This window comes from Podarcis muralis, chromosome 16 (assembly GCF_964188315.1).
Source record: "Podarcis muralis chromosome 16, rPodMur119.hap1.1, whole genome shotgun sequence".
Taxonomy (NCBI): domain Eukaryota; kingdom Metazoa; phylum Chordata; class Lepidosauria; order Squamata; family Lacertidae; genus Podarcis; species Podarcis muralis.
The window spans coordinates 21,446,066-21,465,901 of NC_135670.1; the positions used below are offsets into that span (position 1 = coordinate 21,446,066).

At 46.5% G+C, this 19,836-nt stretch overlaps 2 protein-coding genes across 2 annotated transcripts in view; one reads left to right on the forward strand and one right to left on the reverse strand.

Annotated features, from left to right (window-relative positions):
- LOC114587151 (serine dehydratase-like) overlaps positions 1–19,836 on the reverse strand; it is a 78,173-nt gene that overhangs the window by 18,694 nt on the left and 39,643 nt on the right. The gene's annotated exons all lie outside the window — the stretch shown is intronic.
- LOC114587153 (L-serine dehydratase/L-threonine deaminase-like) lies at positions 4,360–18,694 on the forward strand. The gene is made up of 9 exons (XM_028711121.2): positions 4,360–4,490; positions 5,590–5,921; positions 8,766–8,927; positions 12,020–12,059; positions 13,611–13,747; positions 13,859–13,950; positions 15,747–15,974; positions 16,988–17,112; positions 18,368–18,694. Exons 3-9 carry the CDS (start codon positions 8,775–8,777, stop codon positions 18,673–18,675), a joined length of 1,083 nt encoding a protein of 360 aa, XP_028566954.2. The 5' UTR covers positions 4,360–4,490; positions 5,590–5,921; positions 8,766–8,774; the 3' UTR covers positions 18,676–18,694.

A 19,836-nucleotide genomic window follows, 5' to 3' on the forward strand; every position in this document is an offset into this window, starting at 1 on the left:
TGCCTCTCTCATGGCCCCACGCCTGACATCACCTATGACAAGCAGGTGGGCATGATCTGGGCCAGAGGATCCCCATCCCTGCTCTGAACAAATGCATCCATCTAGCAAATGTGAAGAAAAGAAAGTGGGCTATTAGCCCAGCCTGAGACATTTGGCAAGGGTTGCGCGCACACGCACACACGCACACACACACACACACACACACACACGGGTCAGCCAAGTGGCAGGCTGTTGTGTAATGTCACGTTCCGCTCTGATTGCCCATGTGATGCACTCTCTTAGGCAATCCATCCAAAAGCAATTATGCGGCTTTTGGACTTGTCCGTGTTGCCGTCTCATTAAGCCTTTTCAAAGGGAAAGAACCGGGAGAAATCTTTCCCGGAATCACAGGCACAGGACTCAATCATTTGCATTCTGTTTCCGGACTTAGTACAGTAGCAATATTGATTATGCGTCTCTCTCTCTCTCTCTCTCTCTCTCTCTCTCTCTCTCTCTCTCTCTCTGCTTGTCTCCCGGGTCTTAGATGAGGCAGCTATGGAGTGGAGGGAAGCAAGCTCAAAGAGGTCAGCTGAGTCATGAAAAGGGGCTCAGAAAAGGGGAGTCCAAACGATCAGGGGTGCAAAGACCCTCCACATGAGGAAAGGTAGCAGCATTTGGGACTTTCTACCTAACTTTTAGAAGACATCTGAAGGCAGCCCTGTTTAGGGAAGCTTTTAATGTTTAATAGGTTATTGTATTTTAGTGTTCTGTTGGAAGCTACCCAGAGTGGCTGGGGAAACCCAGCCAGATGGGCGGGGTATAAATAAATTATTATTATTATTATTATTATTATTATTATTATTATTATTATTATTATTTAGAGAAAAGGCGGGGAAGAGGTGGCACGATGTTGTTGTTGTTTAGTCGTTTAGTCGTGTCTGACTCTTCATGACCCCATGGACCAGAGCACGCCAGGCACTCCTGTCTTCCACTGCCTCCCGCAGTTTGGTCAGACTCATGCTGGTAGCTTCGAGAACACTGTCCAACCATTTCATCCTCTGTTGTCCCCTTCTCCTTGTGCCATCCATCTTTCCCAACATCAGGGTCTTTTCCAGGGAGTCTTCTCTTCTCATGAGGTGGCCAAAATATTGGAGTCTCAGCTTCAGGATCTGTCCTTCCAGTGAGCACTCAGGGCTGATTTCCTTAAGAATGGAGAGTCTGATCTTCTTGCAGTCCATGGGACTCTCAAGAGTCTCCTCCAGCACCAGAATTCAAAAGCATCAATTCTTCGGCGATCAGCCTTCTTTATGGTCCACCTCTCACTTCCATACATCACTACTGGGAAAACCATAGCTTTAACTATACAGACAGACCTTTGTTAGCAAGGCAATGTCTCTGCTTTTTAAGATGCTGTCTAGGTTTGTCATTGCTTTTCTCCCAAGAAGCAGGCGTCTTTTAATTTTGTGGCTGCTTTCACCATCTGCAGTGATCATGTGGCAAGATAGTAGTGCATAAAATGAGGCATGGTGCAGAGAAATTGGATAGAGGAAGGTTCTTATACCACAGCACTAGAACTTGTGGGTGTCCAACGAAGTTGAACGTTGGAAGAATCAGGACAGATAAAAGACAGGCCTCCAGCACATAATTAGACTATGAAACACTTTCCCACAGGAGGCAGGAATGGCCACTAATGTGAGTGGCTTTAAAAGAGGATTGGACAAATTCATGGAGGAGGGGGCTATTGAAGGCTACAAGCTACGATGGCTGTGCTCTGCCTCCACGGTCAGAGGCAGCAATGCTTCTGAATAACAGACGCTGGAAACCTCAAGAGGAGGGGAGAGGGCTCTTGTGCTCTGGCACTGCTCCGGCAAGTTTCCCACAGGCATTTGGTTGGCCACTGTGAGAACAGGATGCCGGACTAGATGGGCCACTGGCCTAATCCAGCAGGGTCTTAATATGTTCAAAAGAGGACCTCAAGGGCCAACAAGCCCCAGCCTTCTAATGACAAATAGGGACAACACAAAGGATGCTCATAATTACTTTCGCCGCTTTTTGGCCAATGCAGGGAACTGTCTTGCATTCTGAGGACAATGTGGAGGGAATGACTCTGCTTCTAAGGGCAATGAAGTCTTTGCTCCAGTGTTGCCAAGTGGAAGAAAGGGTGCCCATTGGCATCAGCGGTCCATCCTCTTTCTTACGCCAGGCCCTGTTGGGACTCCTCCCACCATGTGGCATCACGTGGCAACACTCACACTCCAACCCCCCTCAATGTTGGGCAAAACCCGGCGCGCCTGCTGGTGCTGGAGGTGTGGCCTCAGGAGAATCCCAAGAGCCAGAAAGAGAGGCTTGGAGAGCCACATTTCACTCTTGGGCCTGAGGTTCCCCACCCCTGACATGGGGGGGACCCCCAATGCCAAGGATAAAATGAGGGTGCACTCATAGTCCTGGGCCTCGCTGCTGGATGAAGAACTCAAACTCAGATCTCTTGTTTCTACCAGATTCTTTAATGCATAGATCTGAGCAACACAAGGTGAATTGCACCAGTAGCTGAGATGTTGATTCAACAAGCTACAGTGGTACCTCGGGTTAAGAATTTAATTGGTTCTGGGGGTCTATTCTTAACCTGAAACTGTTCTTAACCTGAGGTGCCACTTTAGCTAATGGGGCCTCCTGCTGCCACCGCACAATTTCTATTCTCATCCTGAAGCAAAGTTCTTAACCCAAGGTACTATTTCTGGGTTAGCAGAGACTGTAACCTGAAGCGTCTGTAACCTGAGGTACCACTGTACACACACAAACCTCTTCCTTTTGAAGAGAGGGGCAGGCACAACCCTCTGTGCTGCAAATGGCAGACATTTCCTCTCTGGGCAGGAAAATGTGCACTTCTCTGGGAATGGGCTGGGCCTGTGAGGTTTGTGGGACTGGCCTCAGGATGGTCAGCACTGGCCCTTTAGGAGGAACCTGTCTAGAAGTGTCCACCATCCCACCATCACAGGGGCAGGAGACCTCTCTGAACCTTCCCCAGGTTCTAGCCTGTGACTCTCCCAACCGCTGGCCACCTCTTCCAACTCTGACATTTCCTGAGGCCTCAATTCCACCCCCTCATCTTGCAGGGACCCTCCTGCAAGGTGTCTAATGCCAGCTTCCTGATCTCTTCCTCCTCCCCCCCCCCCCGCACCTCAGAATCTGCCCACCCCCTCCATGACATCTCCACAGAACTTGTGATACACATTATCCTGATATGCTCAATTGTGTCCAGTGTTTGTGGGGGCAGGAAACCTTCATTGTATCAGTGCTCTTTGTTCCCTTGTGCTTGACCTGGAAGCTGCTGTCAGTGCAGAATGCTGCCGTGTGATTGCTGATAAGAGACCCTCTCAGAGTAGAACATTTGTGCTCAGAGGCTGCCAATTTGCTCCCAGGCCAAGTTCAAGGTGTTACCTTCTGCATGCATAATGCCCTAGGTTTAATCCCCAGCGACATCTCCCAGTAGGGTTCAGTAGGGTTGGGAATGTTCCCTGTCTGAATTGACAGAAAGCAGCTGCCAATCAGAATAATAATAATGATGATGATAATAATAATAATAATAATAATAATAATAATAACAGAAGAAGAAGAAGAAGAGTTTGGATTTGATATCCCGCTTTATCACTACCCGAAGGCTATCATTCTCCTTTCCCTTCCACCTCCACAACAAACACTCTGTGAGGTGAATGGGGCTGAGAGACTTCAAAGTGTGACTAGCTCAAGGTCACCCAGCAGCTGCATGTGGAGGAGCAGACACGCAAACCCGGTTCACCAGATTACGAGTCTACTGCTCTTAACCACACTGTAATTTATTACTTATACCCCACCCATCGGGCCAGACCTTCCCAGCCACTCTGGGCGGCTTCCAACAGGATATTAAAAACACAATAAAACATCAAACATTAAAAAGTTCCCTAAACAGGGATGCCTGCAGATGTCATCTCAAAGTCTTATAGATGTTTATTTTATTGACATCTGATGGGACGGCGTTCCACAGGGAGGGCGCCACTACTGGGAAGGCCCTCTGCCTGGTTCCCTGTAACCTCACTTCTCGCAGTGAGGGAACCACCAGAAGGCCCTCAGAGCTGGACCTCAGTGTCCGAGTTAGATGATTGGGGTGGAGACAATACTGAGCAAAATGGACCAATGGTCTGATTCAGTATAGGACAGCTTCCAATATTCCTATGAAAACTGGCTTAGAGGGGTCAAGGGGCTCCCTGGGTTGCTGATCTGGCTCCCCTGTGTGTGCCTGGCTCTGTTGCCTTGGTGTCAGTGGATGTCACAATCCCTGGAGTTTGACCTTTCACCTCCAGCCAACCAGAAGCCAGGGGATTCTGGAATCTCCTTTGCAGTAACAGACACCTGAAGCCCAGAGACACTGGGAGTCTCTAGGGGCTCCTGCCTTATTCTCCTAGATGCACTAAGAACAGCCTCTGGGTGATCGTACAGTCCGTTTAGACCTCCAAGGGGACACTGCCCCGTCTCAGGTAATTCAAGTTTACAGCCTTTGCTGATCAACCTAAAGAAAGCCTCCTGGACTTTAGAAATGAATGTCCTAAATTTGGGACAACCACCTCCACCGAACACCACAAGCACCCCCAAGTTTATAGCCTTGCAAACAGCCAGCAGCTGGCTCTTCCATGATTCCACCAGGGCTGTGCGTAGACGTGATTCCACTGGATTATGGAAACCCTATGAAAATCCGGTGTTTTCTGAGAATCTGTGCTTTTCATTTCAGTTTTAAGGTTCCAGATCTCAAGGAGATGCACAATCATAGACTTGCAGAATTGGAAGGAGGGACCACAAGGGTCATCTAGTCCAAAAACCCTCAATGCAGGAATATTTTGCTCAATGTGGGACTTGAACCCACAGCACTGAGATCTCTTTGACAGTGGGGTGGGCGACCTCAGAAGGTGGTGGAACCTCTTTCACTGGAAGCTTTTAAGCAGATGTTGTATGGCCATCTCTCGGGGATTCTTTTGCCGTGATTGGGGGTTGGACTAGATGCTAACCCAGAAATAGTACCTCGGATTAAGAACTTTGCTTCAGGATGAGAACAGAAATCGTGCTCCAGCGGCATGGCAGCAGCAGGAGGCCCCATTAGCTAAAGAGTGGTGCTTCAGGTTAAGAACAGTTTCAGGTTAAGAACGGACCTCCGGAACGAATTAAGTACTTAACCCGAGGTACCACTGTACAGTGCCCAGGATTCTTTGGGTGTGAGGGAATTTGCTTTCAACGCCTGGTGTGTACACAGCTATCTGCTGGGGTCAATGTGTTTCCCTGCCCCTCTCTCCTAACGCTGCCTCATCGTCATTCCAGACCCAGCTCGCCAACCTGGTTTGAGCCGGTTCTGGACCGTTTGAGTGAAGGGGCCCTTTGTCTGAAGCAGCCACCCCAGACTGTCCCCCCAGCCCCTCCTTCCTCCACCAGCTAGCCTTGTCTGTCTCTCATTTGCTCCTCTTCTTTTGGTATTGGAGTGACTGAAATAGGCTTTCCCCCTTTTGCAACGAATCACACACACACCCCTTCCCCGTTTCCCCTCTGGTTGGCATCCTTTTAAGCATTGATTCCGCTCCTTTCCCTTAGGTCGGATCTCTGGTTGGAGGAGAGGAAGAGAGATGACCTCAGAGGCGAGGGCAGTGGTTATGGGGAGTGCACCACGCCTCCCATAAGTGGCCAGCACCAAGCCAAGACCACCGGCTTATAAAGTGGGGCCAAGAGAAACCAACGTTCCCCCAATGAGACCAGAGTCGTGAAGATAAGCACAGCACCCAGGCAGCCCACCCCCAGGAGAAGGAGGAGAGCCCCCCTCTGAGTCCACCAGCGGCTTCCTCCAAAACACCATCACAAGCACCCAGCTCTGCCGTCCGACCACTTTGCAAGCCAAGCTCCAAAGCCTCTTCTAAGACCCTCGACAAGTAAGTGCGTCTCATCGTCCGGCTGGAGGTCTGCTAGACAGTGTGCATCATGATGTAATGCGCACCTTTTGCCGTCAGATAAGCAAGGTATAGGCCGTTTGCACTGCAAATTTGGATCCTTGGGAGAGTTGGATAATTGAGGTTCAGGTAAAGACGGAAAATTCGCTTAAGGGAGAGTCTGTTTGTTTATATACTGCCCTATATTCGGAGGTCTTAGCAGTGCTGTAGACAGGAATGTTAAAGCACTGCCTTGAGTTGATTTGGAGCACAATGGGGCACTAGGGAAAGATGGTTATCCAGTGGAAAGTCAGTGTGGCATAGTGGTTCGAGTGTCTGACTAGGATATTGGAGACCAGGGTTCAAATCCAGACTTGGCCATGAAGCTCACTGGGTGATCTGGGGCCAGTCCCTGCCTCTCAGCCAAATCTACCTCACAGGGTTGTTGTGGGGATGAGGAAAGGGATTTGACCATGTGCACTGCATCCCTTGAGCTCCTTGGAGAAAAAAGATGGGGTATAAATGCAATAAATTAAAAAAGGTTCCATGTAGGAATGGGAGGGGGGGGGGATTCAATTCAGTTTGCATCCAAAGGCAAACGTATCTAATTCATTCTTTTTGAAACAATGTGCCAACCGAAAGGCAGCCATCCGTGGAATTTCGTCACTTCTCTGAATATTGTGATGCGCCTCCAAATGCACATGCTAAAGTGTGCCTATTAATGCACGTATTAGAGGAACAATATACAAAATGCATTAGATTAGGGGAGATTTCTCTGCTGAAAAAGATACATGCATATGAAGTAAAATGGTATACAAATATTTAGATGAGGAAATTAGCACTAAAATGCTGATGAATTTTAAAAGGACTTTTTAAAAAAAATGCAAAGTGTGGAGAGCTGAACTTATGACTGGAAAAATAATAAACCAGGAGGGACAGATTTGCCCATCCCTAGTTCCAGGCTCGGTCTCTTATCTTCTCTGGTTAAATGGGTCAAGTGATGGGAAAGACCACCTGATGCTGCCAGTCAGAGTGGACAATACTGGGTCAAGAGGAGTAAATCCTCTAACCTGATATAAGGCAACACCCTCTGCCCAGGGCTGTCTTCTCAAGCCTAGAATAACTTCCCAGGATTTCAACCAGACGTGGCTGTGTAAGTCCGTTTCTGAACTAGAGAAGCCAGCTGGGAACTCCCAATGATGACTTCAAGCTATGAGAACGGAAGTACCCCTGGGCCGTGTGCTGAAGTTGCCTTGAATTCTTCTCCGTCATGGTCGGGATCCTGTGGCCAAATTGCAACCCGGAAAACCGACACACGGAGCACCCGGAGAGCTGCATGTGTCTGTAGCCTTTTAAATGTGAAAGACAAACAAAATCCACTGTTTGGCAGGGAAGGAAGAAAGGGGCTGATCACAGCTCCCCGCTCTCCCCAAGCCTGAACAGCTGTGAAGGGTAGAATGTCAGCTTTCTTTAAAGAGCTATGCATGTGTGCAAACCCAGCTGTTAAGATAGGAAACTTCAGGCACACCACCCATTAATATAGTATATGGGTCGGAGGTGATATGGGGAGCAGTGGAGAGTCTTCCCCTTACACCCTTCAGTTTCCCCACTACAACCACCCAAAATGAGCTTGGCAGGGACCCCAGAAGGAGAGATGGGCACTGCCAAGGTGAAAGTGAGCAGAACGGGTAGGGAGAAGGGTGCGAAAAAGCAATTCATAGCAGCAGGCTGAGAGTTCAGCTGTCTATCTGCAGGGTTGTACACACTTTCTTTAAATTAAAAGTAAAACACCCTATCAAAATTTTGGATGAATTCTGAGACGTATCTAAATTATGCAAATTGATGATTTGCACAATGTCTCGTTTTGCCATAATCTTCCTCACTCCTGCCTTTTAAAAAAAGAAAGATTTTATTAAAGATTTTTCATAAGACGATAAAATAAAGCGGCAGGATTACTGTACTCAGACATTCAAACATATGTTTTTAGCCACGAGGCCCAGGAACCTGCTTGTTTTCTTTTTAAAAATAATAATAATGAAACTTCAGTTTCAAAATTCGCAGCACTAAGAGCCAATCACAAAGAGGGACAAGGAGTTAAGCAGTGAAGCTTCATTGTAGTCACAGGACAGCTTACACCATGGGTTGGCAAACTAAGGCCTGCGGGCTGGATCAGGCCCAATTGCCTTCTGGATCTGGCCCACGGAGGGTCCAGGAATCGCCACGTGGATCGTCAGCACGTGTGTGTTCTTTCCTTCTCCCTCACACGGTGCCTCCTCCTCCCTCCCTCCTCCTGGCTTCTCATCGCCCTGCCTAGAGGAGGAAGGGGGCTGGGCTTTGTTGGTGCCAGCAGCAACAGCGCTCGAGCAGCCACCATTTTAAGAGCCCCTTCGCGTGCCGCTCATCATCCCGCCGCCGCTGCCAGCCCCTGCTGCTTGCAAGACACAGGTAAGCAGCCACCAGGGCTCGTGGTGCTCTTGTATCATTTTCCCCCCACTCCAAAATATAGTCCAGCCCCCCACAAAGTCTGAGGGACAGTGGACCGGCCCCCTGCTGAAAAGGTTTGCTGACCCCTGGAGTCTTACCCCATCAGCAAGCTTAACTTGCCTGCACTTTTGGGGAAAAATTCTAGCATGAGGACTAGAAACTTGATTGATTTAAATAGAATGAGACTTGAGATTCTAAGATCACAGCACTCACAGCCTTGGCTGTTTGTGACCGTATCAATGGACTTCAACTACACAGCCATGAAGAAAGAGTCAAAATGAAGTTTTGAGGAAGCAAAACAGTCTTTTTTCCCTTATCCTTCCACTGTGCTTATTCTGTACCTAATCCCCATTCTACCCTCAGCTTTCCGCAATGGCTTCCTCCAAGCCCTTCCACGTGGTCACTCCGCTGCGGGTCAGCCCCCACCTCTCCAAATTGGCTGGTACCAAGGTCTACCTGAAGCTCGAAAACTCCCAACCCACCGGCTCCTTTAAGATACGAGGCATAGGGAACTTCTGCAAAGTGGTAAGGAAAGGAGAAGGCTATATGGGGAAGGCTTGTAGCTCAGTGGCAGAGCAGCTGCCTTGAGTGCAGAAGGTCCCTGGTTCAATCCCCAGCCTGTCCAGGTGCGGCTGGCGGCGACCCCTGCCTAAAACCCTAGAGAGCTGCTGCCAGTCAGTGCAGAGAAAACACTGCAGACAGTGTAGACAACAAGCCAGTTGTCTGGCTTACTAGATGGTACATTCCCAAGGAAGACAAAAAAGAATGGCAAAAGTTATCACTGATTTTCTCTATTGCCCTAGGATTGGCTGTAGCTCAGGTTAAGGCAGCTTTCTGTGTTCCTATGATGGGAACCCTTCTGGTGGGAAGTGATTTTGCACATAATGCATATTGTTTAATCAGCTTAGGGAACTCACTGCCACAAGCTTGAAGCCTCCTCCTCAGTCTGGCTGGTGCCATCTTTTCATTTATTTATTATATTTATTTCAAATTTTTCATTTAGAGCAAATAAACATTTCGGCAATAATTTAACATTTCAACCCCAACTTTCCTCCATCTCTTCCTGCTGTTCCATAAATTTATTTTCATCTTTATCTGCACATCCCAATTATCTTAAGTTATTCTTTTCTTCATTATTTTCATATATGCTTTAGAAACTGCGAGGTGTTTTTTTTACAGTAATCCTGCTAATGTCTTAATCTGTTTACAATTTGTTTGTAAAAAATTTGATAAACCATTCCTATTCCTTAATAAAAAGTTTGTTGTCTTAATTTCTTATTCTTCCTGTAAGTTTCGCCATTTCTGCATATAGTCCATTAATTTCTGTAGCCATTCTTCTCTCATCGGGACTTCTTTTTTCCATTTTTGGGCAAATATTGTTCTTGCAGCTGTTGTTGCATACATAAATAAATTTCTATATTATTTAGGTAACTCTGATCCCATAATCCCTAAAAGGAAAGATTCTGGGTTGTTGTTTTTTACAAATGTTACCTTAAACATCTTTTTCATTTCATTATATATCATTTCCCAGTAAGTTTTAACCTTATTGCATGACCACCACATATGAGAAAAGGTACCTTCTTTCTCATTACATTTCTAACACTTATTCAATTTTGATTTATACATTTTTGCCAATCTACTAGATGTTAAGTACCATCTGTATAACATTTTCATATAATTTTCTCTTAAAGCATAACATGCTGTAAATTTTATATCTGTAAATTTTATATCTGTAAATTTTATATCTATATTCCACAATCGTTCCCATGCCTCCATTTCTATGTTATGACCAATATCGATTGCCCAATGTATCATTGAAGATTTCACTTGTTCATCTTTTGTCTCCCATTCCAATAACATCTTATGCATTTGAGACATCACTTTAACATTACAGTCTCTTTCTCTAACTGAGATACTTGTCCCTCAAATGCTTATTTCATATTTTTTTGAATACTTCATTCAAATGATGATATTGTATCCATGTTGCTACCATTCCTTACTTTCTTTTAATTTGAATTCTCCACCTTCCTCTCTTAACAAATTTCTATAAATTACCCAATTTTCCACCATCTCCTCCTTCTTCACTGCTACGGCTTCCAGTGGCGAAAGCCAAAGTGGTATTTTTGGCTCAAATACATTTTTATATTTGTCCCATACTCTACACAAATTTTTCCTAATTATATTGTTTGTAAATCCTTTATATACTTTCACCTTTTCATACCACAAATACATGTGCCAGCCAAAATATATTATCATGACCTACTAAGTTTAAAATATGTGGATTCTTCAGTGACAACCATTCCTTCAACCAGCACAGACAGGAAGCTTCATAATATGATCTCATACCTGGCAGGGAAAAACCTCCTCTCTCTTTCACATCTATCAATATTTTATATTTTATTCTCGGTTTTCCCCCCTGGCAAGATATATTTAGAAATATATTTTTGCCATTTATTGAAACAACCTGTCTTGCTGATCACCAGTATTTATTGAAACAAAAATAACATCCTTGGTAATACATTCGTTTTTATGGTTGACACTGCCCAACAATGAAAGTTTTGTTCTACCCCATATTTGAAAATTTCTTTTCATATCCTCCCAGGTGTTTTAAAATAATTATCTTTGTATAAATTTATATATTTTTTTGCTGTTAACCATACACCTAGGTATCTAACTCCCCCCTCAAAAATCATTAGGCCAGATATATCGTGTAATGTGTTATTCCTCTCATCATTCATATTTTTTACCAGGAGCTCAGTTTTATCTTTGTTAATTTTAAGACCTGCTACTTCTCTATATTTTTTAATCTCTTCTAGTGCTTTTGGAATTGTCTCTATTGGTTCTTCTACAGATATCACCGCATCCTCTGCAAATGTTTTTAATTTATATTGTCTTTGTCCCACCCTTATTCCTTTAATTTCTTGGTTACCTCTTATTCTTTGCGCCAAAACTTCTAAAACTAATATAAACGATAAAGGTGGCAGTGGGCAGCCTTGTCTAGTTCCTTTGTTTATTTTGCAGTTCTCCGTTAACACAATATTTACTATCAATTTTGCTGACTGCTCTATATATATTGCCTTACCTCCTTTTATAAAAATGTCTCCATAGCTCATATATTCCAACATAAAGTCCCAGGAGACATTATCAAATGCTTTCTCTGCATCTAAAAACATTAAGGCTGCTTGCTTTTCATTTCATTTCTAAATATTCAAAACATCAATTATATTCAGGCAGCTGCCATCTTTGTTTGGGGGAAAGAGTCCTTATGGGAAGAATCAAATTGGGCACTAAACATGCATGATTCACCCTCCGTCAACTGCCTGACTTAAATGGGGGCTTTAAAAGCTGAGATCTTCATGAAGAACTAACAGAGTTATAGCATGCTTGGGAGGAATCTTAGGGACCTAGTCAGTGCTGGAAGCAAGATGTTGGACTAGATGGGCCTTTGCTCTGATCTAGCAGAGTTCTTTGGGCTTTCTGCAAACGTTCATTATGAGGTCAGGAGGGCAGAATCTGGTCCAGGCCTGCCTGGAAAGAACCGTGGGTGAGTGGGGTTGTTTTTGCTGTGGGGTTAAGATGGCTTCTGTTCACACATTCCTCTTCTTTTGCTTTCACAGATGGCCGAAAAAGGCAGCAAGGAGTTTGTCTCCGCCTCAGGTAATGTAGTTTTCTGTGGACAATGTCAGGGTTCTGCAAGCTAGCTCCATGTTGGAGAATGACGTGACGAGGGAGAGAGGAGAACTGCAACTGTGTTTGCATATAAAGGGGAATCTCCAAAATTCACTTTTACTTTCCAAAATAATACGAGAACAAAACCAGAGCCACCCTCTGGAATTTGCACTTTTCTGAATTTTGCTACGCAGTTCTTAAGGAATGGGCATAAAAATGCATGTCTGTGTGTGAGAGAGTGAAAATAACATATACAAAAATGCATTAGGCGAAAGTGCTTTGCAAAAAAAAAATAAAAAATGAAGCCACAATGGCTGTACTCTACCTCCGCAGTTAGAGGTAGTAATGTGCCTGAATTCCTGTTGCTGGAAACCTCAGGTGGGGGGAGGGCTCAATTGCCTGTGCCCTGCTTGTGGGTTTCCCTTTGAGGCATCTGATTGGCCACTGTGAGAACAGGATGCTGGACTGGAAGGGCTACTAGCCTGATTCAGCAGGCTCGTCTCATGTTCTTATGTGTACAGGGGGGGGGGGGGAATCACACTAAAAGGCTGGTGAATTTTTGCAAGGATTTCAAAAAATGTTTCCACAAGCCAACATGGAAATGCAAAGAACTGAACCCAAGTTTGGAAAAATGAGAGAAACCAAAAGGGACCAATTTGCCCAACCCTACTATGCCTATACAGATACGAACAACAGCCCCGGGGACCAAACTACTGGCAGTCTAAATGTAAAAGTAGTGCAGGCAATTATTGGGTTGTTCTTATTTTTATTATGTGTTTTGTGTTTTTAGATTGTGATTTTATATTGTGAACTGCCCTGAGACCTGTGGGTATAGGGCAGTAAGGGACCCCTGACCATTAGGTCCAGTCGTGACCGACTCTGGGGTTGCTGCGCTCATCTCGCTTTACTGGCCGAGGGAGCCGGCGTACAGCTTCCAGGTCATGTGGCCAGCATTACTAAGCCGCTTCTGGCGAACCAGAGCAGCACACGGAAACGCCGTTCACCTTCCCACCGGAGCAGTATCTATTTATCTACTTGCACTTTGACGTGCTTTCGAACTGCTAGGTTGGCAGGAGCTGGGACCGAGCAACGGGAGCTCACCCCGTTGCGGGGATTCGAACCGCCGACCTTCTGATCAGCAAGTCCTAGGCTCTGTGGTTTAACTCACAGCGCCACCCGCGTCCCTGGTATAGGGCGGTATACAAATTTAATTAACAACAACAACAATATGGTGGCTTAGAGGCTGAGCTGCAAATCAGAAAGTCCCCAGTTTGGATTTCACCTCTCCCACAAACTAGATGACCTTAGGCAGGACACCCTAGATTATATCCAGAAGTAGTGTACTCCAAGGAAACCCATTGAACTTAATGGACATGACCAACTTCATATTACTATAAATGTAGTTGCTCTGTGTCTCTTTATATTTCTGGGGGTTTTGCTCAAACACACAGTAGGTGTTGTACGCCTTGGGTGGCTGAGGAATGGGGACAACCTTCATGAGGTCTAGCATCATGTGGTGTCAAATGGGCTTTCTTCCAGCTGGGAATGCCGGCCTCGCAACTGCCTACTGTGCCAAACTGTTGGAGATCCCGGCTACCATCTACGTGCCCCAATCCACGCCAGCTTTCACTGTGGAGCGCATGAAAGATGAGGGAGCCACGGTGTGCTTTGGGCAGGTAGGTCTGGGCAGTTATCACAGGAGAAAAAAATGGTGGAAGCCTTAAGCAAACCCAACACCAAATCTTTCTTAGAATCCTAGTCTAATAACATGACTTCCTTTCCTCTAGACCCTGGACGAATGCAAGATCAAAGCCCAGGAGATGGTAAAGAAAAACCCTGATTGGACCTTTGTGCCTCCCTTCGGTGATCCTCTCATCAGGTATGTGGTGTATGAGTGAGAGCTAGTGGACATCCATTTTGGAAGATTCGGGATGGGTGGAAAAAAAGACTTGTTCACGCTGCCCTTAAATTATGGAACTCCCTCAGGAAGCAGCAATGACTACCAGCATAGATGCCTTAAAAGGGGGATTAGACTTACATATACAGTGGTACCTCAGTTTCCGAATACCTCCATAGTCGAACGTTTCAGAACTCAAAAGCTGAAAACCCAGAAGCAAATGCCTCGGTTTTCGAACGCGCCTCGGAAGTCAAACAAGAAACGCGGCTTCCGTTTTGAGTTTTCCGTATTGAGGCTTCTGCTTTCAGTTTTTGGTTTTTGAACGTTTCAGAACTTGAGCAGACTTCCAGAATGGATTGCGTTCTAGAACCAAAGTACCACTGAACACTATATAGTTTTGTTACCTTAATTAAATTTTACTGTCATTTCATTGTTATTGTTTTCCTCTGCTTTCTTTTGGGGTTTATTTGTTTTTTAAAAAAAAGATCTTCTTTTCTTCTCTTTTTCATTCTAATTCACTTCAAAACTATCAATAAAATATAAATATGAAACAGTAAAAAATAAAAAAAGGGATCAGGCAAATCCACAGAGGAGGAGCCTATCAGTCGCTACTATGCACTCTTCCTCTATGGCCAGAGGCATTAATGCTTCTGAATACTGGTTGCAGGAAAAACCACAGGAGAGAAGAGTTGCTGTTGAGCTCATGTCCTGCTTGTGGGTTTTTCACAGGCATCTGGTTGGCTGCTGTGAGAACAAGATGCTAGACTAAATGGGCCATTGGCTTGATCCAGCAAGCTCTTCTCATCTTATATGATTTACCCTGACATTTGACACTTGAAATGTACCGTATTGGCCTGAATATAAGCTGCACCTTTAAAATTGGGGGGGGGGGGGAGAGAGAAAGGAAAAATACCTGAATATAAGCCACTCCCTTCCTCGCTGCTCCTGGCTGCATAGGGGGGGGGGGCCAGGAGCCATTTCCCATTCCTTGCTCTCTCCCTTCCCAGCCTTTGGGGGAGAGGATGGGGGCTTATGCACGGGGCAGGCACCGATTTGCCGCGCTCCTGGTCATTGTTTGCCCCAGGCTCGTGGCTGCATACCGTAAGGTCACAAATATAAACCACACTTTTTGGGGTTGGAATTTGGGGGGAAAGTGAGGCTTATGTTCAGGCCAACATGGTCTATTTTCAGGACCCACCTTAGATTTTTGTTGCTGTAATTCAAAGATTTAAACATTGTTTTTAATGTGCTTTATATTGTTGTAACCTGCCCAGAGACCTTAGGGTGAAGGGCAGGTAATAAACTAAAATAATTTTTAAAAGAAGAGACACACATCTTTTGTAAATAAGAGGAATATTAAGAAGGGGAAGAGAGGAGATACGGGCTTTTAAAAACAAGAGACAGAAATCTTCCCTTTCTGCCCTCTGCCACTTGGAATGGTGGAGAAATTCAGCTCCATTCAGCTTCGAAACAGTACCAAATTAGCAATTTTGAAGTAATACCTGAACCAAAGTGCAGCCATTTTGGCTACCTGGTGGCCATTTTTTCCCTCCCACAATGCCCCGGAATTTCAACTGGGGCCTGGGGGGCAGGGAGCAGAGAATATGGCAGGGATTTCCTGCAACAAAGGAAAAGACCAGATTTCTCCCCCTCCCCTCAAATAAAAATGATGAGACATTTTGAGTGCGCTCTTCTCTCAGCGCCCACCCACCCCCCAACTCTCTCTTTCCCACCCCTGACATTTGTTTTTGATATTCTGGGTCCCCTCTGCTTTGCAGTGAAGGGCACAAGACCATGGTCGCAGAGATGAAGGAGCAGATGGAGTCCAAACCTGGAGTGATAGTTCTCTCTGTCGGAGGGGGCGGCATGCTCTGTGGGGTGATCCAGGGCCTCCGCGAGGCGGGCTGGGATGACGTACCCATCATCGCCATGGAGACCTGGGGAGCTCACAGCTTCCATGCTTCCTTGAAACAAGGGGAGCTGGTGACACTGCCCAAAATTACCAGGTGAGCACATGGCACATTTGGTGGCACTGTGGGTTAAACAACAGAGCCTAGGGCTTTCCGAGCAGAAAGTCGGCGGTTCGAATCCCCGTGACGGGGTGAGCTCCCGTTGCTCGGTCCCTGCTCCTGCCAACCTAGCAGTCCAAGTAGATAAATAGGTACCACTCTGGCAGGAAGGTAAACGGCATTTCCATGCGCTGCTCTGGTTTGCCAGAAGTGGCTTAGTCATGCTGGCCACATGACCTGGAAGCTGTATGCCGGCTCCCTCGGCCATTAAAGCGAGATGAGCATCACAACCCCAGAGTCGTCCGTGACTGGACCTAAAGGTCAGGGGTCCCTTTACCTTTTAGGAGGGTGAAAGACTACCCCTTACCTCAGGACAGGAGCCACTACTGGTAGTGTGACAGCTGATGTGGGCTGGTGCCCATTGGGTCTGGTAGGGCGGAAGACAGGGAGCCCAACAGTAGGGGGCGCCATAGCCAATGACAGGCAGAGCCAACCTTCTCCTAGTTTTGTCCCTATCCTCTTCCCTGTGGAGTTTTATAAGCAGCAACGCTGAGACGGAGGAGGAGGCTGATACTCCCTGGGTTGGTTAAAGCAAGCAATCGAGGGCTGACTGAGGCCAGAGCAAATGACCAATGTAATACTGGGAGCTAGTGCAGCGGTTAGAGTGTCAGATTTGGACCTGGGGCAGCAGAGTTCAAATCCCCACTTGACCATGAAGAACACTGGATGAGGCCAGTCACTGGCTGTTAGCCTAACATGCCTCACAGAGTTGTTTGGGGGATTCAGTGATGATAGATAGATAGATAGGTAGGTAGGTAGATAGATAGATAGATAGATAGATAGATAGATAGATGATAGATAGATAGATAGATAGATAGATAGATAGATAGATAGATAGATAGATAGATAAAAATAATATAGCCTCATTGTCATCACACATTGTTCACCTGAGCCAAATCCAACCAACAAAATCCAGCCCACTGATCTTCCTTTTCCTGTTCTGGGTCCAGCATTGCTACCACGCTTGGGGCAGCTACTGTGGCAGAGGAAGCTTTGAAGCTGGCTCAGGAACACTGCGTCATATCACAGGTTGTCACCGACCCGGAGGCAGTGGCAGGCATTCCGAGGTTTTTGGGTATGTATTCGCAGGACATTCATCCTGTATTAATGCACTAACAGCGAACTCGTTCTCCAAGTCTGGATAGTCAATGCAGTTGAGTCTGTGATCTATATGAATTGTCTGCTGAATTTGTCTGTTCTGCCTTATACAACAGTGTTTTTGATATGATGGCATTTGTTGACATGTTTGCTAAGGTTTAATGCTGCTGCAAGATTAACCTGGGTGTTGGGAGAAGCAGAATGCAAATAATTAAATTGAATCAAATCCATATGTATTCAGCATTATCCACTCACAAGAGGGGAGGCACCAGCAGGTTTAGACGAATCTCTAGGTTCTCAGAAATACAACATTCTTTAATGTGCGGGGCAGGGGGAGATTAGGAGTGACTCCAAAAAACTGCCCACTTAGGACTGAACATGCTCAGTGGGCCTGGAATGTTGGTGGGGCACCTCACAGAACTACAATTCCCAGAATTCCCTTGGAAGAAGGGTTGTTTGTTAAACCACTCTAGGAACTGGGAGGGGGAAAGTGTCTCCTAACAACCCTCAGCACCCTCAACAAACTACATCTCCCAGGATTCTTTGGGGGAATCAAAGAATTGTAGAGTTGGAAGTGACCACGAGGATCATCTAGTCCAACCCCAATCAATGCAGGAATCAAGCATGGGGTTCAAGCCCATGACCCTGAGATTAAGAGCCTCATACTCTATCAATGGAGCTATCCCAAGTCATGACTGTTTAAAGGGAACACAGAAATCTAAGAAGAGGCTGCTGGATCAGGCCAAAGGCCCATCTGGTCCAGCATCCTGTTCTCACAGTGGCCAACCAGATGCTCCAATGGGAAACCAGCAAGCTGATCCCAAGCCCAAGAGCAGTCTCCTCTTCTGTGGCTCCCAGCAACTGGTATTCAGAAGCATTGCTTCCTCTGACCGAGGAGGCAGAGAATAGTCATTGTGGCAAGTAGTCATTGATTTGTTCAATCCTCTTATTTGTCCAATCCTCTTTTGAGGATCAAGTGGTATATTGCACTTCAAACACATGGTGTGAATTATTTCTACTACTGATTATTCGTGCCCTAATGGTGAGAAGGAGAAATAGCTCAGTTGCTTAGAGCATGGTGCTGATAATGCCAAGGTTGCAGGTTCGATTCCCGTAAGGGACATATTCTTGCATTACACGGGGCTGGACTAGATGATCCTCAGGGTCCCTTCCAGCTCTAGGATACTATGATTCAACATCCAGGGAACTTAAATGACCCTTTTTGCCTGCAGACGCGGAGAAGATCCTGGTGGAGCCAGCGTGCGGGGCGACCTTGGCAGTCATCTACAGCGGGCTGATCAAAACGCTGCAAAAGGAGTGCAAACTCCCCCGCGATCTGGAGTCCATGGTCATCATTGTGTGCGGTGGCAACAACATCACCCTGGAGGAACTGGATCGCCTCAAGGATGAACTGTGCATGAACCATAGAATGAAAGAATATGTGGAGTGCAAGGTTGCCCTGGCAAAATGGAACCATGCAAGCAATTCGGGGACATTCACAGCTTCGCTCCAAAAATCCTTGGGGGCGTGTGGTCATTAAAACTCACGGCTGCTTCACACACCCTGCTGTCCCTGAGCTTTGTGTCACCCCCAGGTGGGAGCAGAGGAGTGGGCAGATGGGAAAACTGGGTTGCGTAGGCCCTGGTGCCTCAGGATTTGGTTGGATCGCACGCAAATATCTGAGAGTACTAGATCCCAGGGCTTGTGGGATTGCCAGGGGAAGGTGGGAGGGCTTTGGGTTTCTGTGCAGCTGCCCATTGTGGCCAATCACTGAACTTTGAGGCCGTGTATGTTTACTTTTTAGGGGCGCGGGTGGCGCTGTGGGTAAAAGCCTCAGCGCCTAGGGCTTGCCAATCGAAAGGTCGGCGGTTTGAATCCCCGCGGCGGGGTGCGCTCCCGTTGTTCGGTCCCAGCGCCTGCCAACCTAGCAGTTCGAAAGCACCCCCGGGTGCAAGTAGACAAATAGGGACCGCTTACTAGCGGGAAGGTAAACGGTGTTTCCGTGTGCTGCGCTGGCTCGCCAGATGCAGCTTCGTCACGCTGGCCACGTGACCCGGAAGTGTCTCCGGACAGCGCTGGCCCCCGGCCTCTTGAGTGAGATGGGCGCACAACCCTAGAGTCTGTCAAGACTGGCCCGTACGGGCAGGGGTACCTTTACCTTTTATGTTTACTTTTACACTCAAGCGGCAGATAATTTTTATGAAATAAATGTGGTAAAATAAACAAACGATCTGGAGGGGCCCAGACCCAAGGGATAGCTCAGTCGGTAGAGCATGACTCTTAACATCAGGATCCATCAGTTTGTGACCCACACTAGACAAAAAGATTCCTCCGTTACAGCTGGTTGGAGTTGATGATCCTCGTGCTCCCTCCCAACTCTATGATTCTATGATCGATGATCTAGGTTGGCAAAAGGGCCATAGCTCAGGGGTATAAGTATCTGCTCTGCATGCAGAAGGTCCCAGGTTTAATCCCTAGTGCCATCTCCCAGTAGGGTTGGGAACGTTCCCTGCATGAATCCCTGGAGAGCTGCTGCCAATCAGTGTAGACAATACTGAGCAAAATGGACCAATAGTCTGATTTAGTATAAGGCAGCTTCCTATATTCCTATGAAAACTTAGATGGGTCAAGGGGCTCCCTAGGTCAGTGTTTCCCAACCTTGGCCCTCCAGCTGTTTTTGGACTACAACTCCCATCATCCC